This window comes from Mustela nigripes, chromosome 9 (genome assembly GCF_022355385.1).
Source record: "Mustela nigripes isolate SB6536 chromosome 9, MUSNIG.SB6536, whole genome shotgun sequence".
Taxonomy (NCBI): Eukaryota; Metazoa; Chordata; class Mammalia; order Carnivora; family Mustelidae; genus Mustela; species Mustela nigripes.
The window spans coordinates 76,013,797-76,038,690 of NC_081565.1; the positions used below are offsets into that span (position 1 = coordinate 76,013,797).

At 43.2% G+C, this 24,894-nt stretch overlaps 1 protein-coding gene and 1 non-coding gene across 12 annotated transcripts; both read left to right on the plus strand.

The window, feature by feature from the left end:
• Positions 1 to 57: 57 nt before the first annotated feature.
• Positions 58 to 24,232, plus strand: NMRK1 (nicotinamide riboside kinase 1). Of its 11 annotated transcripts, XM_059411836.1 has the most exons (10): positions 58 to 339; positions 3,815 to 3,868; positions 4,207 to 4,329; positions 8,650 to 8,740; positions 9,059 to 9,107; positions 15,098 to 15,245; positions 15,324 to 15,395; positions 16,011 to 16,117; positions 18,464 to 18,547; positions 23,314 to 24,232. In XM_059411836.1, the coding sequence occupies exons 2-10, from the start codon at positions 3,840 to 3,842 to the stop codon at positions 23,331 to 23,333; spliced, it is 723 nt and encodes a 240-aa protein (XP_059267819.1). In that variant the 5' UTR covers positions 58 to 339; positions 3,815 to 3,839; the 3' UTR covers positions 23,334 to 24,232. The 11 variants fall into 11 exon arrangements, with proteins under 11 accessions (XP_059267819.1, XP_059267818.1, XP_059267824.1 ...); XM_059411835.1 differs by lacking the exon at positions 23,314 to 24,232 and having other exon boundaries at positions 60 to 305; positions 18,464 to 19,000; XM_059411837.1 differs by lacking the exons at positions 58 to 339; positions 23,314 to 24,232 and adding an exon at positions 353 to 471 and having other exon boundaries at positions 18,464 to 19,000.
• On the plus strand, positions 21,756 to 21,869 carry LOC132025273 (small nucleolar RNA SNORA12). Its single transcript, XR_009406528.1, has one exon. It is a non-coding gene; the product is annotated as a small nucleolar RNA SNORA12 (small nucleolar RNA).
• Positions 24,233 to 24,894: the final 662 nt, after the last annotated feature.

Below are 24,894 nucleotides of genomic sequence, written 5' to 3' on the forward strand. Positions count from 1 at the left end.
CCGAGCGCTAATTGGCTCTCGGGCGGGCAGCTTCGGCGCGGCGGGAGCGCGGGCGGCGCGCACGGCAGCGCGCGCGGCGGCGAAGACGCCGGCGGAACCAGCCGGAGCCGAGAGAGGGCGCAGCAAGCTCACGCCGGGGCAGGCCGGGCCGCGCGCGCCCCCGACGAGAAAGGGCCAAGACCCTGCGGGGGCGCGCTCGTGGGGTCCCGGTCGCCGGAGTCCCGCCCCGCCCCGCCTCGCCCCGCCCCACCCGGGCGCTGTAACCCGCACCGCGTCGGGCCCGGGTCGGACGGATCCACCCCCAGGTTGGCGTCTTCTACCGGGGCCGCCTCTGACCCGGTAGGGGCGCGGAGTGGGGGGCCTGTGGGCCTCTAGGCTAGGAGCTTCGGGGGTCGCGGCGGGTGGGCGAGAGGCGCAGGTTCGGCCCGCGCTTCTGCGGCTTTGCTGCGGCGGGTCGAACTGGCGCGCCCGGTGAGTACCTGCGCGACCCGGCCGCGCGGCGCCGCCTCGCCGAGGCCTGGAGGTGCTCGCGACGTGCGGCTGCGCTGGAGCCTGAACCGGGTTGCGTCTTGCAAGCCTTGGGGGGAACTCTTACCGCTCTGAGCGGGCTGATGGCTGGCCTGCCAGGGAGTGTGTGCGCTTTTAACCCCCGGTACCGATCCTGAAAAAGGGAGGCAACCTCCAAGACACCGTGCGGGTTGTGGAGAGAAGTCGCCAGGGTTCGGGGTCAGGTCTTGATCCCTGCGGGACGAGGCAGGCTTCTGCTTCACCAGTAGGAGGGTGCACCGAGTCCGACCGCCTGCCACCTGTTGACCGGACGGCCTGCCCGCTGAGGATGGCTTTACCATTTCAGAGGGTTGCAGAGCTATCAGAAGATTTTTGTGGCACGGGGAGTGATAAGAAATTGAAATTTCGGTGTCCATAAAGTTTTGCGAGAGCACGGCCGCGCTTATTTGCTTATGGCCGCTTTGCTTTTCCCAACACGCTGCCCTCGAAGCCTAAAACGTTGACTCAAACGAGGTCGGCCGACCCCAGACCCAGCAGATCGGTCCTCCAAGGGGAGGCGAGGGCCGGAGCGACCCAGAAACGCAGCGCGCCTTCGGTTCGAGATGGCTCGGTGTTCCAGACCCGTAGAATGTCCGAGGGAAGACAAAATGGAAAAACCTTGACGTGAGAGTCTACCTAAAATGAAGCCTGCAAGTTTTTGTTAGGGATCAGTGAGAGATAAAAGTGATTCCACGGGGAAGAGGCATGGGTCAAGGGATTCAGAAATTCTACCCGTGGGTGATTTCTGTTTACTGAAAGGGGGCAACGTTGAAACAATAGTAGGAAAAGACTTGCCTGGTGGGTGGAAGAACATAATCAAAATACCTGTTGAGTAAGGCAAGTGAGTGAGAAGTCCTGAAACACTTCACTGCTTTAAAAATACCAGGCTGTTCTGTGGAGTCAGGGACAAGCACAACGATTCCTTAGCAGGTTGTCATTCATTTGTGTTAGAGGGCTGCTGGCTTCCTTATCATCTGCTGACTTCCGCACAAACCACCCCTGACCGTTTTAAAGTCCAAAACGTACCTTGTTTATTAGAGGAATCCGCATAATAAGAAACAAAGGACTGGACAACCTCTCTTACTTAGGGTTTAAAAAAGAAATTAAAATACTCCTTTTGGGGTTTGCCCCTGGCGATCTTCACTTGTCCTCCTGCCTCTATGCAAATAACTCTGCTGTGGAGGAAAACTTGGCACTTATGGGGAGGATAAGGTACATAAACATCCCATGAGATGGCGGGGAGTGGGGAGGGGGGGTCTATATTCCAAGTAATCAGATGCCCCAAGTTGATGAAACTGCAAAGTTCAGGTGGTTGTCTCTGGAGACACCCAGTGATTGAGTGTAGTTGATGAGCTTGTCTTTGCCTCATGGAGTCTGTTGCATGTATTTGGAACCTGACAGCTCCTGGTTGTAAGTTTTTCAGTAAGTGTGCTTTTGAAATAGTCCCCTGAGAGGGCAACAGAGGGTGTCATAGCACCAAGTAGTATGGAGGTAGAGGATTCCAGTCCCGAATTTGGAGTCCGCCTGGTGCTGCCCTGTGCATCCGGCAAGGTTTTTGAAATGAATGACTTTTGGGATTGCTAGGCCTGCTGTCACCCCAGCACCTGCCCTGCTTTGGCTTCTCCCAGTTCCCTACCCCTTCCCCCACAATTGTCACCCCTTTAGGGCTAATAGACTGTGCCCAGTATTTACCCAAACCCTGTCTTGGGTAATAGCTCTGTTAGCTAACTAATATAGGACCAAGGGTTCCTGTTTCGGTTAAAAACTTGCCTTTGATGGTAGGAATTCCCTCCTGAACCCAAACAATTTTATAAGTAGGTTCTTGACTCTCCTTAAGTCTTCATTTCAGAATTGCTAGCTTCCACCCAAATAACCCCCCTCAAGGATGTTTCCAGTGCCACAGCCACACTCGTTATTTGCATACTATGTAACTGATTCGGTCTCCTCCCATGTGTGCACAGATGTGGCACGAAGCAGGGGGACCCTTAGTCCTTGCCATTCAGTGTGCTCAACCATTAATAATACATCAATAAAAATAGCATCCATTATACATGAGAGCCTCACAATTAAGCCAGCCCATGTGCAGCATCCTTTCTTTGCTTTTGGCAATAAAGTGCTTTTTAACAGGCTGGAAAGAAGAAAGAGATTAACTCGCTAGGACACAGGTCAGGGATAGGAACTGGGAGGGCCGCTGGGGGTCTCCAGCCCAGGAGCCACTCACCTCACCCCGGAGGCCCAGCTTAGGTCCCTGATCACCCAGAGCAGTCTGGAATAAAGAGCAGCCTTAGGTCAGGCAACCCTCAGGAACCTCTGATCTGAGGTTCCCTCCAGCTGAGCCCCACCTTTTCACAGAAAGAGGTGAAAATGGTTCATTAGAATATCCATAGGACGGCTTGACTGGACCTCAGGGGGCCCTGTATGAAACTGCCCTCAACCTCCCACCTCCCCAGAGCCAGGGGTCAACAAACAATGGCCTGTGTCTAAAATTTGGCCCTCAGCCTGAACATTTGCAGTCACGTGTCTGATTTGAGAACACTAACTCTGAAATCCGGTAAGAGAAATATTATCCCAGTAAGAAAGGAATTCCATTCTTCTCTTAAGTAGACGTGTATTATTACAACCACCAACAACAAAATTGTACTCAATGGTTACGTGTTGACTTTCGTCAAAAACATTGTGGAAATGTGTTTTCTCTCTCGTTACATAAGTACCTCCGTAGTAACTTTCAGTTTGCCTCTGGGCCCACGGAAACCTCAAATATTTTCCAACCTGGCCCTTTTTGGAAAGAGTTTCCCTGCACTGGCCCTGGACTTAGGTTTCTGAATGAGGAAATTGCACCGTTAAAGAGAATTAACTGCCTTTTGGCTCCGGCCAGCAGTGATGTTTTCCCCATTTCAGAAGAGGAGAGGGGCAAGCTCTGTGGTGTTCCCTGGCATTGGGGAAATAAATGGGGTGTACCCAGGTGATTGAATCTTGAAACTCTTGAGTTTCAGAGTTCTGAGACACTGTGGTGTGGCCTACTGGGCACAGACCCTCTGTTGGATTTAGCTGTGGCGTCTAGTGGGGAGAGCATCTAGCAGAGAGAAGCTGATACTTTGTAAAGCTCTTTTACGGACTGTGGCTAATCCAGGAGCAGGGGTTCCCCAGAGATCATGGTCAACTTTCCCCCTCAGCTGGCTCTCCTATTGTAGCTCTCTTTCTTTTTTTCTTTCGACATCTCACTGATAAGAATTCAATTTGTTTTCTTTTGCTTTGTCTTTAATTTTAGGAAGACGTGATTTTCAAAGCTAATTATGAAAACATTTGTCATTGGAATCAGTGGGTGAGTAATTCTGCTACAAACAGCTGGTGGAGATACTGCGGATGTCCCAGGGGTATTGTAGGGGATGGAGGGTCAGGATTCCTGAGTCCTCAGGAAGAGAGCAGGCCACTGGATATCAAACAGGGGGCCACCGGCTACAGAAATGGCAACAGGAGATGAGAGAGTCTCCCCTAAACAGAGACACAGGGTAAGTAAATAAGCAAAATCTGCCTGCCTTACCATTTCTTTTCTGGGGTTGACACCAGACATGTTTTATCCTTATTATCCTGACATCCTGATTGCCCTGGCATAATTATTAGTTGTGTGCCCCTCCCTCTCAAAAGTGTCCTAAATTATAGGGTCACCCTCCCCGTGGTACCAGAGGTATGCATGCAAATAAGACACCAACAACAGCTCCAAAGGACTTTGTTTGTTTGGCTGCATTTTTGTGTACATCTTTCTTCTGAGTACCTTCATACTAGGTATGGTCCAATGAACAAAATACTTGAGACTGTTAAAATTAAACATTTGTGATTTGTTGTATTGTTGTATTATGTTACTATAGCAAGTAATCAGAGGTAAAAGGGAATGAATCCAGTGTCAGAATTCTACCTCGTTTTCTCCCATCTAACCAGAACCAGAGTTCTGTTTTTCTCTGCCTTGCTTTTCTTGGACAGGCTTTCCCCTCTGCGCTCACTGCCACCATTGTAAATCAAGCCTTTGTTCCCTAATTCCAGCCTCTCCCTCTTATCCTTTCCTAGGCACCTCTCCACCAGCTGAATCTTCTTGCAGAAATGTTTAAATATTCTCTCACCTAGTGAACAGTATACAGTGGTTACCAGTTATCTAGAACAAAATCTGAATATCCGGGTGTGTGAAGACCATCCATACATAGTAAAAGAAATGTATTAGCTTTGGTGGCATGGAGGCTGCAGGGAAGGTTTGATCCAGGAGCTCAGTGGTATCACCAAAGACTCCATGACTTTTCTTCTCTTCTTTGTGTCTTCCTAGAGTTGGCTGCACTTTTGGGGTACAGGGGGTTAGCAGAGGTTCTTGGCCCTGCTCTGGAGCCCAAACCAGACCTCAGAAACCAGGGTAGAATCTGGGGAGATTCCAGATTCTACCAGGTCAACTCTGGCATCCAAACCAACTTTCATTCTGCATGTGTAGGAGGAGCATTCCCTTCTCCTCCATGTTCCAGGTGTAGAAACCTGCCTCGCACTTTTTTGCCCCATGCGTTAGGTGCTAACCACACTTCCCTAAGAAAGCCTCCCCTTCACTCTCTTTTCCTCAGCAAGGGCCAGGATTTCCTTTCAGGGCTTCACAAAAGCACCTGCCACACTCACCACAGGGACCTCTGCTCCTGCCATTACTCCTTCGTCCAGACTCTGTGGAGTCCAGACTCCTTGTGTACTTACCACTTGCTACGCTGCAAAGGGGTCATTCAGTTAAGACATCAGGGAACAACAGGGATTTCAAAGGATCCCAAGATCATTCAAGATCCTCCCGAAAATGGAATGCATGTGTGAAGATATTCATTTTTCTGGGGAAGGGACATATAATCTTCATCAGAGGCTCACAGAATTCTGTGATGTTAGAATATAGAAGTTTCATGGGCTTTGGGGGGGGGGGGAGATCCATGAGCTTTGGAGTTAGACTTTATATCTCATCCCCATTACTTGCTAGTTGTTACCTTTGGCAAGTTTTATGAGTATATAGTCTTTCAGTCCGTAGTTACCTCAGCTGTAAAATGGTAATATTAATACCTACCTGCTACAGAATGGATTTGTCTCTAAAGTACCTGCAGACAGCCTTTTTAACTTCCCCTGTCATGTTCCGAAAACACTCACCCTTCCTGTCTCTTGGCACATAAAAAAACAAATGGACAGGACTTGTGCATTTATGCTGTAAGGGAAGAGTTAGTTTTAAGGTGTCCCCTGACCAGAATTCCAAGTATAGATCATAGGCTTGAACTTGCGCCATTCTGACTTGTTAAATTCTCATTAAAGCCCTCTCCTCTCCCTGACCTGTACTACCTTCTGTCTGGTCTGTCTCCTCCAAGTCTGTGACACTGGAGTGCTTGCTTCTCATTGTCTCCAGCTAAGTCAGTGAGAAGGGATCTATGTACGGTTGGTTTGACTATATCATCTGAAAGAGATAAGTCTAGAAAATGACGCATTTTCTGGCCAGGTTGTTCAAAAAAGTTAGCCCTGTTTGCTCTCTTTTATTTTTTTTTTTTAAGATTTTTAAAAATTATTTATTTATTTGACAAACAGAGATCACAAGTAGGCAGAGAGGCAGGCAGAAAGAGAAAGGAAAATAGGCTCCCTGCTAACAGACGGCCCGATGCGGGGCTCGATCCCAGGACCCCGAGATCATGACCCTAGCTGAAGGCAGAGGCTTACCCCACTGAGCCACCCAGGCACCCCATACTCTCCCTTTTAAACCAACGTTCAATATCTGAACTATGGAAGCGAAGTATGAATTACAGACATTTTTGTTAAAAGGGAAAAATTTTGTACCAATATTTTCTCAAGGCAAAGGGTAATACCCACCACTTCCTTGTCTTTTCTTTAAAAAAAAAAAAATGATTTATTTGTTTGAGGGGGCAGGGGAAGAGAGAGAGAGCGAGCTTGAGCAGGGGAAGGGGCAAAAGGAGAGGGAAAAGGAGGAAGCAGACTCCCCACTGAGCTGACAAGCCTGCTGGATCCCAGGACGCTGAGATCAGGACTTGAGCCAAAATCAAGAGTCAGACGCTAAACTGACTGAGTCACGCAGGCACTTCTGTCTTTTCAAGGAGATGGACCGTATCCTACCCAATTGTGTATTCTTAGTTTAAGTGAAAAAACTTTACGAGGCGCCTGGGTGGCTCAGTCAGTTAAGTGGCTACCTTCAGCTCGGGTCATGATCTCAGGGTCCTGGTATTGAAGGCTCTGCCCTCTCCCTCTGCCCTTCTGCCCCTTCCCCTTCTCCCCCACCTTGGGCTCACTCTCTCTCTCTCAAATAAATAAATAAAATATTTTTTAAAAATTAATGAAAAAAAGCTTTGAATCAAGTTCCTTGTACTTTTGTAAGTATGAGCTATTTAGGTAATAATTGAATTACAGCCAATACATAGTTTTGATGAATGAGTATTTGTTTCTTTTCTAGATTATGAATACATTGCAATCTGTCATCTGGGATTAAGCACAGGTTCCTGCATAAAAATGTGCAGTTAAGAGGGTTTTTTTTGTGCCGCCAACATTTGGTGGCATCATGAAATCTTGATTTAGAGTAATGGTTTTAAATGCACAAAATAAAATACAGAAATACAAAAGAAACCAGTTGTGTTGAAATACAGTTATAAAAATATTTTTTAAAAAAACAGGATGCCTGGGTGGCTCAGTGGGTTAAGCCTCTGCCTTCGGCTCAGGTCATGATCTCAGGGTCTTGGGATTGAGTCCCTCGTCGGGCTCTCTGCTCAGCAGGGAGCCTGCTTCCCTCTCTCTCTCTCTCTGCCTGCCTCTCTGCCTACTTGTGATCTCTCTCTGTCAAATAAATAAATAAAATCTTTAAAAATATATATTTTTTTAAAAATTGTTGCTTTGTGATATTTACATAGTTAGCTTATTAAATAACAGTGTCCAGGGGTGGCTCTAAAAACTGCCATCAGTTTGAAATAATAGTGAATATCAATCATGCTTCAAGATCTCTGCACCCCCTGCACCAGGATATGAAAATATCTATGATTTCTAGTGGTGATAGAGCCACAGGTACTGTTACCACTACTGATGTTTGTTACTTATAATTAAAGGGAAGGCTAAGATTCTGTTAGAATGTAATAATCATAAAGATGTAATTTCTTTCCCATTCAACTTCACAAAGTCCACAGATGGGGCCACAGACCGTTTGAGGCAGCAGCCCCGGGTTAAAAAAAAAAACACCTCTGACTGAGCGACTGACTGCAGAAGCCCCTCTCAGGTGCCATGTGTGGTTCTGGAAAACTAGATACACAGGGAAGTTAGCCAAGATCCCTGTTCTCCCCACTGTGACAGCCCAGCCAGGAGGGACAAGTAACTGACTCCATGAGGAGGGAGCCGCACAGCGGAGATGGGGAGACATGCTGTTTGGCTTGTCAGAAACCTGTCCTCCATTTTGCTCCATGGCACACTGAAACAAAATCACAGTGACCACGAGCGGGTGGACAGACTCGCACTAAAACATGCTACTCGTATTCTCAGTGTTGCTCATGAGCCCTGGGAATGGCTCCGTATAGACGGAACATTCTTTTGCTTCCCACCCAGTAGCTGTCATTTTAAGTCTTAGTATCACCCAGTCTACTTGCCCGGTGCTTAGTGACTTTTCTCCTCCATCTTTCCAGTTTATTTGTCCTCATTTACCACAGTAGATCTACTCAGGCTTATGCTATTACCAACACATCTATGAAAGAAATAATTCTTCTTAGGTATTACATATTGTTTTAAATACCCTTTTTTGGGATCACTTTAAAATGTTTTAGGGATGCCTGGGTGGATCAGTCGGTTAAGGGTCTGCCTTCAGCTCTGGTCCCGATCCCCGGGTCCTGGGATCTAGCCCCACATTAGGCTCCTTGCTCCATGGGGAGCCTGCTTCTCCATCTGGCCTAGGGCTCCCCCTGCTTGTGCATGCATGTACATGTATGTGTGCGTGTGCTCTCTCTCTCGCTCTCTCTCTTTGACAAATAAATAAAAATCTTTTAAAAAAATAAAATAAACTTTTTATATTAAATGCATCTTCCTTCTTAGTATGCTCAATTTTTTTTTTCTTTTCCTTTTTCTGTTCAGGGTAACAAATGGCGGGAAGACAACACTGGCTAAGAAGTTGCAGAAACACCTCCCAAACTGCAGTGTCATCTCTCAGGATGATTTCTTTAAGGTATCTATAAAAACTTCTTCGATAATTCACTTAATACAACAAAGTTCTAGTAGCAAAGTTAATGAAATTACATTATTTAAAAAGGAAAAAAGAAATTACATCCAAAAAGCGTTTGCGGAGTAATAAGTTTTTGTAGCGAAGATCGGTTCCATGCAGTAACGTCCCTTATCCACAAGATGGCATTACTTATTGGCGTGGCTCTGATTTTGTCTCCTCCTTCTCCAGAGTATTTAGTAAAAGTTTCTTGCCCTCTTCATTCTGTAATTGTGTTATTTCTGCAGTGCACAGTTTTGATGGGTGCTTTGTTCTTTTTTCCAGCCACAGTCAGAGATAGAGACAGATACAAACGGATTTCTGCAATATGACGGTAAGTAGATGAGTTTGTGACTCATTCGCCAATGTTCATTTTCTTTTCCAAACCTGAATACCTTTTCTGTCTATAAAGACCGTCTCAAAAATGTGCTTAAATATATTGCTGTACTTTACGCATACCTTTGTAAAGGTTTCTGATTTATATCCAGCTATTTAAATAGATGAAACCTTTTCCCCGGTTTTATGTGTAAGACTGAAAACATAGAAAAAATAGATTTTTCTTCTAAAGGTAGAGCAAGGTAAGTTTGCTGGTACTCCACTCATCCCTGCCTGGGGCACACAGAACTAAGGATACTTCCCTCACCCCGTCCCTGTAATCTCCCCTGAAGCAAACTCTAAGCACCTCCTCTGGGCTTCCCTTCCCAGTGACCCAGGGGCCCTGGACAGCTGGTTTCTTCTTTCCACTGCTCATAAAGGTTAGTGGATGTTTTTGAGATGGATTCACCTCTCTCCCTTGCCCAATCTAACACTGAAGCCAGAAGAGTATAAGGTCCATGAGAAGATATTTATTTTGCTACAGAGAATATCATGCTAATAAACTATATTTAATGGTCTTATCAACTTTTATGACGAACAAAATGATCACTGAGTACTTAAGCAAACTGGCAACAGAAACATCTCTCTTAAAAAGCCATAAACTACGTTATTTTTAACTTCGACGACCTTAAAGGAAAAATGTTGTGTAATCAGTTCTTACAGACACTTGATAGTTTTAGGAGAAGCAAAATCCTTGACTCACTGCCTGTTCTTGTGTCTTGAGATCCAGCCAGAATATGCTTTTCTTTTTGTCCCATGTCTCATGGCTAGTGAGGACGATTCTTAAACCGCGTTAAACAAGGAAAAACTGTTTTCAACAATTGACAAAGAATTATTCGTAGTTCAAATGAGTTCTTATAAGCTGATAAGAAAAATACTAATATTCCAATTGAAAAATGTCCAAGGATATAAATAAGCTATTCATAAAAGTGAAAGTTTATTTGATTAATAAATATTACAATAAAAAGTCAACCTCAGAAGTAGTCAAAGAGTTGTAAATTACTTCTTTTTCTCACTTACCTAATAAACAGATTTTTAAAGCAATGATTATCTAATGATGGCACAGCTGTCTAATTATCTAATGATGGCTCAGTAAAACAAAAACTCTCTTAGATGGAAATATTAATTGACATAACCCTTCTGGAAGGGAGATTGAGCATATATCCCAAAGATCTTAAAACACTCATGCCATGTGTCAAGTGTCCCACTTCCAGGAATCTATCCCGGGAAAAAATCTGAAATTTTTAGGTAAGTGTACAAATTTAAAGTAAATCAAGGTAATGGTGAAACCTTACAATAACCACCATAAGAATAGTTTAAAGATGTATAGCTGACAAGTTTATAAAGAGATGGAATCATTAAAAGGTAGTTGATAAAGACAAAGTCAGAAATAAAAAATAGAGAACTTAAAGAAGTCAAAAGATGATAGAAAAGTAGAAAATGAGATTTAAATGATAAATTTAAGCCAAATATATCAGTAGCTATATTTCTCATCCATCTTTTAAAATGATGCCCTCTTGACCTATATATATTTCATCTATGCCCTTACCCACTCTCTCCTTCTATATTAATATCAGTAGCTATATTAAGTTAAATGAACTAAAGTACTCCAAAGATTGTCAAATTTATTAAAAAAAAGAAGAAGAAGAAGAAGGAAAGAAAGAAAAGCCCAACTATAAGTACCTTACACAAGATATATTTAAATATTAGGACAAAGAAAAGTAGACAAGGCTAGAAAAAGATCTGCCATATGAACACCTACTGAAAGAATCTGGTGTAACTACTGATATGAGACAAAGTAAACACAAAGAGTATCACTAGAGATACTTTTATTAGAGATAAACAGAGATAAATGGGTTAATGCAGCAGGAAGATAAATGATCTAATAACAACCTCACAATACATTAAGCAAAAACTGACAAAACTAAATGGGGAAATACACAAATCTTTAATTATTGTGGGAGATTTCTAGTACAAGTTCTTCAATAACTAATGGAAAAAGCAGACAAAAGTTGTAAGGGTATAGCAGATTTGAACAACACAATTAACAAAGTTAACGGAATTAACATATATAGAACATGTGCCCAGTTACAGCAGAATACACATTTTTGTTTTCTTTAAACAGGAACATTAATTAAAATGGCAGGCATACACAAGGGCATGGAGCAAGTCCTAGTACATTTCAGTAGATTGGAGTAAAATAGAGATATCCTCTAACTACAGAGAACTGAATTAGAAATCAGTAACAAAGGAGTAAGTAGAAAATTCCTGTTTGGAAATTAATCAGTACCCTTTTTTTTTCTGGAAAAATTTAAGCATACACAAAAGTAGGCAGAAAGTATAATGAGCTCTCATGAATTTCTCATCCATCTTTTAAAATGATGCCCTCTTGACCTATATATATTTCATCTATGCCCTTACCCACTCTCTCCTTCTATATTTTTTGAAGTAAATTCCAGATGCCATCACGTTTCTTCTGAAGCAAAGCACTTCTGTACATCCTGTGGGTTAGGGAATGAGTCACGGTGAAAATTAGAAGATACTTTTAATTAAACAATAATGAAAATATATTAGAACTAATGATGTTTCTGGTTCCAGCTAAGACGGATTAGCCCCGTCCCTTACTCTTGCTCCCTCTTATAACTGAAAATCTTGGATGGAGCACAGCAACAAAGGGAGACTCAAAGAGGAAAAGAAAGCAGACTGGCTAGACCTTTGGGACTTGAGGAACGATGTAGCTGTGATGCTCTAGGTCATATATCCAGGAAGGGGTCCTGAAGGAACATGATGTCATCAATGTACAGACAAAAGAGTCCCCAAGAAGACTGTTCCCTGGAGTCAAAAGATCGGGAAGAGAGGGGCACACCAAACAGAAAATCGTCTTGATGATCTCCCAGCTTACTGTAGCCAGACATAAAAAGGAAAACCATCTTCCTTTCATGGCGTCAACAGGGCCACGTGGCGAGCAAGACTTCTAGACCCACGTGGCACCAGCCAGGCAGGGAACCCCACAGTGATCCTATCAGTAGAGCCAGATGGCGAACTGAATTTCCACACCCAGCTAGCAGCAGCGACCGAATGAGGCAGTGTGAGGTGGTGCCCGTTGGCTCTCCACTCTCCTCACCCAAACAGCATCAGCCGCTGGCAGTCCCCACCAAGTGAAGCCACACCAGCATTCCACGTGTCTCTTCCTCCTCCCGTGGCAGCCTCCCCCTCCATGTTGGTGAGGCTCAGCAGGCGGGTGACCGTCCACGCCCTCGCGGACCTGCGTACTGCAGCTAAGCTGGGTCACTGCCTATAAAAAAGAAGATTAAATGAGATCCAGAGCCTCACAACATGATACCTCAACTATCTAGGACGAGACTGAAAGACACTTGTCATACCAAGAACCAGGCAACTCTCAACTTGAGTGAGGAAAGACAATCAACAGACACCAACTCCGTGACAACAGAGATATTGGAATTATCTGACAAGGATAATAAAAGCAGCATTCATAAAAAGGTTTCCGTGAGTGATGGTGAACCTTGTTGAATCTAGTAAAAAGTTAGAAAACCTCAGTAAAGAAATAGAAGATATAAAAAGAACCAAATAGAAATTTTTTTTTAAAGATTTTATTTATTTATTTATTTGACAGAGAGAGATCACAAGTAGAGAGGCAGGCAGAGAGAAGGGGGAAGCAGGCTCCCTGCTGAGCAGAGAGAACCCGATGCGGGGCTCGATCCCAGGACCCTGAGACCATGACCTGAGCCGAAGGCAGAGGCTTTAACCCACTGATCCACCCAGGTGTCCCAAATAGAAATTTTTTAATTGACAACATACAGTTACCAAAATTTTAAAACTCACCAGAGGGACTTAACGGCAGGATAAATGTGATAGAGGGAAGAATCTGTGAAATTTGAGGACAGAACAATAGAAATTACTCTATCTGAACAACAGAGAGAGACTTAAAAAAAGTTAAGAGAAATATGGGACAATAACAAAAGCTGTTACATTTATATCATTGGACCCTCAGAAAGGAAATGGGGACACCTGGGTGGCTCAGTCCATTAAGCATCTGCCTTCAGCTTGGGTCATGGTCCCAGAGCTCAGGGATGGAGTCCCGCATCAGCCTCCTTGCTCAGTTGGAAGCCTGCTTCCCCTTCTACCTGCTGCTCCCCCTGCTTGTGCTCTCTCTATCTCTCTGTCTCTCTGACAAATAAAATCTTAAAAAATAAAAATAAAAATAAGTAAATGTGTGTAAAACATTGCAAACGTGGCATAAGACATAAACTTACAAATTCAAGAATCTGACTGATCCCCAAACAGATTAAACAAGACTGACCAAGAAAAAAAAAAGGGAAGGCACAAGTTGCAGATACCAAGAACAAAAAAGGTAATACCACTACGGATCCAACAGACATTGAAAGAGAACCAGAGAGCATAGACAAGAGGGGTAGAGGGGAAAGGAGAAAGAATCTGAAGCCAATGAACAATGAACAATCAGTGCAGCTAAATGGGAAAACTTTAATGAAATTGACAATTTCCTAGAAGAATGCAACTTACCAAAACTAACACCAGATCAAAGAGAAAATCCTAATAGTCCTATGTCTACTGAGTAAGTTAATCCATAATTTATAAACTTTCCACTAAAAAGACTCTTAAGTCCAGATGGCTCAATACAGTAGTTCTGGAGTAAGGCTTAGAAATTATAATTCTTTTTTTTAAGATTCTATTTATTTATTTGACAGAGAATAGCAAGAATGGGAACACGAATGGGGACTGGGAGAGGGAGAAGCAGGCTTCCCACTGCGCAAGGAGCTCAATGTGGGGCTTGATTGCAGGACCCTGGGATCAGGCCCTGAGCCGAAGGGCAGACACTTAACGACTAAGCCATCCACGCACCCAGAAATTGTAATTCTGGTCAATTCCCAGGTGATAGTAACACTGCTGGTCTAGGTCCTACACTTTGAGAATTGGTATTTTGGAATAATTTTCTAGAACTATAATTGTAAGCTCAAAAAGTATATACATTTTAGAGTTTAAAAAGGACATATTTGGGACGCCTGGGTGGCTCAGTTGGTTGGACGACTGCCTTCGGCTCAGGTCATGATCCTAGATTCCTGGGATCGAGTCCCGCATCGGGCTCCCAGCTCCACAGGGAGTCTGCTTCTCCCTCTGACCTTCTCCTCGCTCATGCTCTCTCTCGCTGTCTCTCTCTCAAATAAATAAATAAAATATTTTAAAAAAAAAAAAAAGGACATATTTGTGTCCTTTATAAAATTTTAATGATTTTTCTCTTATTTACTTGTAAGAGCCGTATATATATTAAAGATATTAGCTTTTGGGGTGCCTGAGTGGCTCAGTTGGTTAAGCGCCTGACTCTTGGTTTTGGCTCAGGTCACAATCTTGCAGTCTTGGGATGGAGCCCCACGTCAGGCTCCACGCTTAGTGCTTAGTTGGCTTCAGATTCTTTCTCCCTTCCCCTCTACCCCTCTTGTCTATGCTCTCTGGTTCTCTCTCTCAAATAAATAAATATTTTTTTAAGAGAAATTTTTTTTAGCTCTTTGTGAAATACATAGTGGATATTTTTCCCAGTGTGTCATTTATCTTTCTAACTAATTTATAGATACTTTGTCATCCAAAAATATTGAACTTTTGTATAGTCAGGAGGGAACAGACATCATAAGTAAAGTAATATTGGCCATGAGTTTATGATTGTCGAAGCTGGTAGTATGGACATGGGAATTCATTGTACCCTGCTCTCTACTTTTATATATAGATTTGAAATGTTCCATATTAGAAATGTTGCAAACATACCAATTTGTCTAAAATATTTATTCCATATTTTGAAGGGTAAGTAAAATAGCATTATTCTATATATTTTTAGAGCCCTGGATATACTCATCATAGAAAGCCACATCATAAACATTTTGTTATATTGACTTCATATTCTTGTATGTTTGTTTGAAGTGCTTGAAGCGCTTAACATGGAAAAAATGATGTCTGCCATTTCCCGCTGGATGGAAAGCCCAAGACACTCTCCGGTATCAACAGACTCCGGTAGCACCGAGGAAATTCCCATATTAATCATTGAAGGCTTCCTTCTCTTTAACTATAAGTAAGCGTCCTCAACCTAATACTGACTCAGAATGAATGGGGGGGGAAACCTTGTGAACTAAAGATGCTGTGATTTTAGGCCCCTTGACGCTCTGTGGAACAGAAGCTACTTTCTGACAATTCCTTATGAAGAGTGTAAGAGGAGGAGGAGGTGAGTGTTGAAATCAGCTTTGTGGATCCTAATTCAAAAGACAGTTCACACAAGGGTGCAAATCACAGCATAGGGTGTCGGGTCAGTAGTATTTGTAACAACACAGTGGGTATTGGCTACACTCACGGTGAGCATAGCCTAACGTACAGAGAAGTTGAATCTCTATGCTGTACAATCAAAACTAAAGTGACATTGTGTGTCAACCATACTTCAATTAACAATGAAAAATTTTTAAGTAAAAAAATATGTTGATTACGATTTTCCATTCATGAGCCGTAACTCTGCTACAGACACAAAGAACACCAATTAATTGAAAGCTTAACCCAACATAGCAAGTTCTCTGTCATTATTTACACTGACATTTGTCTCTTAATTCTCTACTGAAGACAGGAGAGATTATTATGAATGATAGCGAATTACAAAAGTAATTTGTTTGGATCAGAACTTTAAATCCATTTTGTTGTCTTTGTAACTAGTGTTGAATCTAAAATGTATACCCTTAATTCTGTTTAGAGTTAAGTCTCAGTGATTTTTCCCATTATTCTGACCATTATTATTTTACTTATATCAATTGTGCGTTTCTGTCCACATAAAGTTTCCTCTGTATTTTGATAGTACAAGGGTCTACGAGCCCCCAGACGTCCCAGGGTACTTTGATGGCCACGTGTGGCCCATGTATCTGAAGCACAGACAAGAAATAGAGAACATCACGTGGGAGATTAGTAAGTACCTTTTCTTCCTCCGCAGAAGGCCTTCGCTTGTCGTTGCTCAAAGTCCGCAGGAGAAAGGATTTTTAGGAGGCATTTTTCTCATGGATTACATTATAAAGGAACACTTTAAACCAGACAGAATACTCCAGGCCCTTCCACAATGGACTGTCCTGGTTTCTGTTTCTCTCTCTAAGGCTCTTGTCAAAGCCTGTCAGCTTCTAGAGGGTCCTTCGTGAAACAGATATTAACTGAATGCCTTCTGTGTACAAGGCACTGCCCTGGTGATATTGAGGAAAATAAGACAAACCCAGCCACTACTCTTATGAGCCAACACTCTCTCAGGGAAGCAGGCATTGGGGACACTAGCTGCACGAGCATGCCCTTTCTAGCTATGCTAAGTGCTGTGACACCAAGTTCCAGGGGGATTATGCGAGTCCCAGCCACCAGGGAAGGCTTCCTTGAGGAAGTCACTTAAACCACTGGACAAAGGGAAGTAGGTTGGGTGGACAGCAAATCACCCCAAACAGTGCACAAAAAGGCCAGGATAGGAAAGGAATGAATAGCATCTGAAAGAAGGTTGGTGTATTTTTGGTAGAGAACCAAGAGGAAGGAGTGATGCCGGAGACATAAGGAAGATCTAAACTCTGCAAGGCCATAAGCCAGTTAAGGACTTCGGTCCTTATCGTAGGAGAAATGGGAAGCCCTCCACAGAGAGATTTTAAACAAGGACATGGTAAATAACAAATTATTGTGTTAGTGAGATTCCCCTAGCTATGTGAGCGTAGATGCAGGTGCTCAATAGAACAGAATGAGAGAAGAGATTTGGAGGGTGCCTCTCTCTCCTTCTCCATCTAAGTTACCGATCTGGGGTTGCCAGGCTGGCTCAGTCAGTGCAGCATGCAAGTCTTGATCTCAGGGTTATGAGTTCAAGACTCATGTTTGGTGGGGAGATTGCTTAAAATGAAACCTTAAAAAAGAAAAAAAAATGCTGGGCGCCTGGGTGGCTCAGTGGATTAAAGCCTCTGCCTTCAGCTCAGGTCATAGTCTCAGGGTCCTGGGATCGAGCCCCGCATCAGACTCTCTGCTCAGCGGGGAGCTTACTTCCCCTTCTCTCTCTGCCTGCCTCTCTGCTTACTTGTGATCTCTCTATCTGTCAAATAAATAAATAAAATCTTAAAAAAAAAAAATGCAGATCTAACCACACACCCACTTTGCTTAAATACCTACAAAGAGTCTTCAACTTTTTGGGATAAAATCCAAACAGTCAGGCTTCAAGGCCCCTAAAGACTAAGGCCTAGACAGCCTTGCTCTAAAATCTCATCTCTCTAGTGTCCCTGGTTCCCACATTCTAGCCCCTCCAAACTGTGCATCCCTTGCTGAACAAGCAAACTGATCTCTTACCACCAGTTTTCTGATTAAAGTGTTCTTTTCAGGGCACCTGGGTGACTCAGTGGGTAAAAGCCTCCGCCTTCGGCTCAGGTCATAAGCCCAGGGTCCTGGGATCGAGCCCCGCATCAGGCTCTCTGCTCAGCAGGGAGCCTGCTTCCTCCTCTCCCTCTGCCTGCCTCTCTGCCTGTTTGTGATCTCTGTGTGTCATAAATAAAATTTTTTTAAGTGTTCTTTTCTTCCTTTAACCTATATAACTTCTACTTTTTCTCCAAAATTACCTGTGCCAGTTTGGGTAAAAATGCATATCTCCTGGACCTGGAGAACATGGCAGAGCCCAGACCCCTGCATGGTTCTTTCTGCCCACAGGTCCTATCCCTGTGCTTTAAGAAAATCACCTTTTGCACACACCCCCATAAAAAGCTTCACAGGGATCCTGATATATAAGACAGTTGGAGAACAAGCCCCTGGAATGATTCCTCAGGGCTGCTAAAGGACCACATACCCAATGCCATTTAACTCTTTCTTTTTCAAAAAATAATTTCCATACCTGTTAATATGGATTTCCCCCTATTAAACCAATTTTTCTTTACCTATTATTCCTGACTCTAATCTATTTCTGTCTTTAATGGCTATTAATTTCTTTTTAAGTGTCTAAGGTCCTGTGTTCTTTATTTAAACCTGTTAATATTCTCTTTTTTTGAGGGAGTAGTGGCAGAGCAAGAGGGAGAGAGAGAATCTGAAGCAGGCTGCATGCCCAGCACAGAACCGGACAAGGGGCTCCGTCTCAGTACCTTGCAGTCATGACCTCAGCTGAATGAAATCTAGAGTCAGCCAGTTAACCAACTGAACCACCCAGGCGCCCCTGAACCTGAACCTGGTAGTATTCTTAAGGGATGGCAGATGGCAGAGTAAGAATCCACGGCTAAGAGGCCCCCTGGCATTTGAACCACTCTCCTTTCTCCTTCTCAGTTTACCTAGATGGAACCAAATCAGAAGAGGACCTCTTTTCACAAGTGTATGAAGAGCTAAAACAAGAACTAGCAAAGCATAAGTGTAAGTGTCGTGGACGGTGAAGGAACAGCCAGGAAGAAGCGTTCATTGCACACCCAAGAGCGGCTTCCCAGAATGCTCCTGTAGGAGCGGTTGTCTCCTTTCCCTCGTTGCTTTGAAGACAATTTCAAATCAGAGACTCCGAATGGGTTTGAGGCCTTGATTATTTTGTTTATGAGGCTTTGTTTTTTGTTGTTGCTGTTTTTTTAAGGGTGAAAATGCCCACCCAACGTTACAGCCCTTAACGATGCTTATGTTACATAGTTTAAATTTTCTAGTAGATGGCTGTCATTTCAGTGGGACTGACATTATCCTTTGGGCAGAGTGAAGTTAAAAGGCTAATGATCCCCTTTTAATATGTCTAGAGCTCCCCTTCTGCTTCAGTTCTCTTGAAGATTTCCCATGAACTTATTTTTCCCAGATACCTCAAAAATAAACACAGGATGTTAAAATATATATATTTATGGAGTGTTTCTTTAAGGTTTTCATCTTAGATGACCCATTTTTCAAGTACCGGAACCCCTCCTCCGTCTGGCTTGAGTGGGAAGAAAGTACAGGGTAGCTGCGGATTCGGGCTCAGCCTCACTGAGCAGCTCAATGTAGCCTTCAAGGCTCTGCCACAATTCCACGCTGCTCTTGGGGTTTCTTCTGGAGGCAGACTCTCTCCACCGACAGATACGTTGGCTGTTGGCAGCACCAGGCTCCCAGATGCAGCGTGCCCAGTAGAGAAAGACAGTTCATCCTTTCTCTAGCTTTCCCAGGAATTGATGGATGTCAGCGCTGAGTGTTGGGCTCCAAGGAGCTTGTTTATAATTTTCACTACTTTAGCATTTGTTTAAGATTTTTTATTTTAAACACTTTTGTAAAAAGCCATTTTGCATTTTAACCCAACGGGAGATTTTGATTGGTCCTGCTTGGGTCGCAGGGCTTGTGCTAACCTAATCACTTCAACCAGGGAGATGGGATACTCTGATTGGCTAGGACTGGATCGCGGACTCATGGACTCATCTTGTCCTTGAACGCCTCTCCTAAGGCCTTCTGTTTAGCAGAAGAAATTCCCCAGAAGGAAAACAGCAGGAGGTAGAAACCAGAAGGAGGTTGGAAAAGCATGCTGGGAGAGCAAAACTATAGACCCAGCTGCTGTTTTGTTTTAAGAGTTTATTTATTTATTTGACAGTGAAAGAGGGAATACAAGCAGGGGGAGTGGTGGGGGGGGGGGAAGCAGGCTTATTAGCAAGCAGGGAGCCCAAGATGAGGCTCAATCCCACGCTCCTGGGACCATGACCTGAGCCAAAGGCAGACAGACACTTTAAGGACTGAGCCACCAGATGCCCACCCCGCCCCCCAGCTGCTGTTGTATTTGAACTATTGCAACTAAAAGGGTTTTCACAGTTGACATGTGCAAAATGTAGTCATTCGCTCATTGAAGAGGACAGTGTGAGTCCTGAGAACCCCCCTAGGCCAGATGTAATTATCTCTTAATAAGAATTAGATTTCCTAAAAAAAAAAAAAAAGAATTAGATTTCCTGGGGCACCTGGTGGCTCAGTGGGTTAAAGCCTGTGCCTTCGGCTCGGGTCATGATCCCAGGGTCCTGGGATCCAGCCCCGCATTGGGCTCTCAGCTCAGCAGGGAGCCTGCTTCCTCCTCTCTCTCTCTGCCTGCCTCTCTGCCTACTTGTAATCTCTATCAAATAAATAAAAAAAAAAAAGTATTAGATTTTGTGGCGCACCTAGGTGGCTCAGTGGGTTAAGCCTTTGCCTTCGGCTCAGGTCGTGATCTCGGACCTGGGTGATCGATCCTGCACAGGGCTCTCTGCTCAGCAGGGAGCCTGCTTCCCCCTCTCTCTCTGCCTGCTTCTCTGCCTACTTGTGATCTCTCTCTGTGTCAAATAAATAAATAAAATCTAAGAAAAAAGAAAGAATTAGATTTCCCTTGTTCTCAGTAAATTCCTATGTTACAAGGGGACGGAGCCCAGCCCATGCACTGACCCTACACACTCCTATTCCAGCATCAGCCCTTCATGTAGCCATTCCCATTTGGAGAAATTTCAGGACCATTTGAAAGCTTCTTATAAGTGGAGCTTAGAGTCCTTGGCTGATATGCCTGTCCCCCAACCCCACCCCTGTCGTCTGTGTCTTTGGTGAAACCCGGGGAAGCTCAGGGCGCCGACGTGAAGAGCTATAGAGTATAGAGTGAAGCGAGGAGTCCAGCTCTGAGGCAGAGCCACTTTGCTGAGAGTGGCTGTCCCCTTTTCTGACCCTAATGAGATACTTCAGGGTGTTTTAGCTGCTGGACACCCATGCCTTTCCATCCCTTGATAATGGCCAGCGCTGAAGTCCATTTTTAAGTGGCTAAGTCATACTCTGGAGTTCGGTCTTGCGGCCCATCTACTGATAAAGATGAAGGGAACCCTCGCCAGGTGGCTCAGACCGCAGCTTGTTGCAGATCGAATGCCGGTCTTTCCCGTCTGTTCTGAGACCCGAGAACAGCAGGTCTGTTTTGACAGACACCGAAACCCCACGAGGGAGTACACGTCCGTGTGCGGGCAGCAGCCCTCTCTCCTTGCTCACGTCCTAGAGGCCGCTGAGAAGTGTTCACCTGAGCCTTTCCAGGCTCTCTTGCTTGGGTTCTAGATATCAGATAAAGTTAAGTAGGAAAAAAAAAATCATAACAAATATTAGAAGAGACATAAAATCCAAAGCAGATCTGCTTTTCTTACCTCTTAAGATCTATATCAGCTTTTTTTTTTTTCCAGTTGCATAAATAAGTCACAGTGTTATTTATAGTAACCCACCACCTTTCCCAGTTCTCACAACCGCGGTGCCTTGGCAGAGCTGCCTGGAGGGTTAAACCATGGCCTGGTTTAACCCACACTCAGGGACTGAGCGAGCAGGGAGGCCTTTCCTAGGTTTCCACAGACCACTCTGTAGACTCCTCAGAACCTCTCCGAAACCTGCTGCACCAACTTCCCATTCTAAGCCCATAAAATCGTAACTGTGATCAAGTCACAATAATGGGAGGAAAACAGAGATCGAATGTAATGATTAATGAAACAAATGACCCAAGAGAGTAAGAACATAAAGTCATATGTTAATTTAATCCTTACTTACGTTCAGTGTTTGGGGCAAGATTTAATCATTGCCTCTCCTCACAAGGACAAGGCTGTCTAGCTACCAGAAATTTCAGATCCCTTTGGAGAATGTTTATTTTCATGGTGATGGCTTGCTTTCTGGCACGCTTGGTTGCGTTTTCAAGGGAGCCTGACTCTACCACATAAGCGAGATAGAAGCTGGCAAGTCTTGATGGGAGATTGGCTCCACATGTAGAGAGGAAAAGGCGGGGGTTGGGGAGGGAGTGTCTATTACCATCTCATTATAAAAGCATATTCATTATGAAAAACTTTTAATATTAAAAAGAAAATAATCACTTGAATTCCCCCCAATCAGCAATGTTAACATCTTAGTGAGTACACAATCAGCATTTTTGCTGTTCACATCAGCCTCTTACATGATTACATGGTTAATCGCCATACGCATTTCTTTTTTGCAATGTTTTTACACTAGTATTTAATATTTAAAGGAGCTTTATAGAGCTTATTATATAATGAAACTGAGTAAAACTAAACAGCTCTTCCAATTAAAGGAGTGAAGGCCCAGTTCTGCTTTCCTCATTAAGAATGAGTTAAAAGACTTGGCATTAACATCTCAGTGCAAAAGAAAGAGATCACATGTCTCGTTTCAAATCAAAGGAATAAGAAATTGCAAAATAAAAATTTAGTAAAAGGTGTTTATTTTTCTTTCAGCATTTTTCTACCTTGTATTTAAAATATAATGTCCAATTAAAAGTAATACTATAATTATCTGATATAATAGCCAGAATTATCATAGGATTAATGACCCATTTCACAGCTGCTGAGTGTTTAGTACCTTTACAAGTTTTTCACATTGGCAAGTAACATGCTATAAAAATATTTACACATATCACTTATTTTCTTCTCCTGAAATTTTATTAAAAATTTTCAGAAGTGGGGCGCCTGGGTGGCTCAGTGGGTTAAAGCCTCTGCCTTCGGCTCAGGTCATGATCTCGGTCTTGGGATCGAGCCCCTGCATCGGGCTCTCTGCTCAGCAGGGAGCCTGCTTCCTCCTCTCTCTCTGCTTGCCTCTCTGCCTGCTTGTGATCTCTGTCAAATAAATAAATAAAAATCTTTAAAAAAAATTTTCAGAAGTAACGATCAAAGAGTATAATCATACCTATATGTATATACTTCAGAAATTAATACTACACTAAAAAACTTTGTTTCTCCAACACTAACTCTATGATACGAATTCAATAGGTTTATCGTTGAGTTTCAAACCAAAGTCACCAAATGTTCAACTCGGCTTCCTTGGTTTAAGCAAAAAAAAAAAGTAAATGTACCCATGCTCTTTCCCCAGATCAAGGAAAATGCTCTAAAACAATAATTCTACTACAACCAGCCACCCTTTGTGATATTCTTCTATTTCATTCCTTGAAGCCAGCAATTATTACACCAATTGCAAATGATGTTAGATATCTGATACCTTAAGATAGGCTTAAATTTAGTCTAAGGATTCAAAGAATGAGTTCTTCTAGACTTTATTTAGTTCTTGATGGAAAAGCAGCATTTCTGGCTCCAGAATCCCTGTCATCTTAATAGTAGATTAAGATTCACTGTTGATAAGGTCAAGATTTAATACAATGAAAATTGGAATTCTCTATTAATTTCTTTCTACTTGTGTTTGTTTCCAAGGCTTGCAAGTAACAACATAAAGTCGGAGTGCGTGGAATCCTTCCTGGGATGAATTAGGAAACTCAAAGGAGTGTATCTGAGAACCTTAACCAAGATTCAACAAGTGCTTTGGTCTGATAACAGCTGCTGGTTCGTTTGTTTGTGTTATCACACGTGGTTTCTCTGACATGTGGAACAGTAAATGGTTATCCACACACCACCAGACAGGGATTTACCTTCATGAGTTGTTCTTCCTCTAAGATGTACGGAGAGATAGCATAGCTCACAATGAGTCAGTTCGTCCGGACCAATGATTGTCAAACTTTTCTGAATGGGACCCAGAGTACAAAATAAGATTCATCACGATCCAGTATTTATGTAATCTCTTGTGCTTGAATGTGGCTGTGTGTGTGGGTGTGTGTGTGTGTATACACACCTATCAAGTATCACAAAGCATTTACCTTAGATTCAATGCACACCGGTATTTTTCTATTTTTAAATTCATTTTAAATATTCTTTACCATCTAATATCAATGCCTATTTCCTACAAATAAAGGCTTTAGTGAGAGTAGCAGTCACATTGAATAGATCAACAATTTACCTAGAGTGTCCTTCTTGTGTGTGTTTTGTTACTGTTTCTTACATGTGTGTAAAACCACTGGATCATTGTGTCACTTGTTTTGATACTTTGTTATAATAGGGAGTATTTTTGTTGTTGATGTTTTATTTTATTTCTGTCAAACCAATGGTCTAAAGTCACAGAAACCACTTATGGTTACTCAGAAGATCTGAATTGTATAATTTTGGGGGGCCTTCTTCAACGCTGGAATTTAAATATCTACTGTATTGATCGACCTCTTATTTTTTAAGAGATTGCTCCCAATCCTCCCAATCTTTACAAATAGAAATATATTGTTACATTAACGTTAATTGATCTTTACAGATTCACTTGATCAGCTCTCGTTATTTCTGTATTTCTAACTAGCTTGCACTCAGTGGCAATTAAGGAGGGTGTTTTGGTCATACACACTAAACAAGCAAACAACAACAACAACAAAAACAAACCCTGAACCCAAGTGGCACTTCTTTCCCCAACAGCTGTGTGACTCTGATCAAATTATGGAAAGTCTTTACTGCAAACAATTCAAAGTCTCTATTTCCTCTTGGTAAAATGGGGGTATCAACAGTACTTAGTATGGGTGTAGTAATGAGTGAGGATCAAGTTCAAAATCCTTAATATGGCCTCCGAGTCACTGCCTGAACTAGCTTCTCTGTGCCTCTCTATTCTCGTTGCCCATCACTCAACCCATTGCTGTTCAGTACCGTGACCTCCTCTCCTCAAACTTTCCAGAACACTTCCTGCCTTGTAGTGGGCACACATGCTGTTCCTGGGGCTCAGAGCAAACTTCCACAACCCTCCCCTCCAATCAGCCTGCCCCCCTCCACCCCTCCTTCAGAGTGCCCTGATGTCCTGCTTCAAGGAGAACTTCCCTCTGTAGATGCTGGCAAAGCCTCCCTACTCGTCCTTCAGAGCACTCATCACACCTGGAATCACACTACCACTTCCAGAATCGCTCATTTAGCAACAGTCTTTCCAGCTAC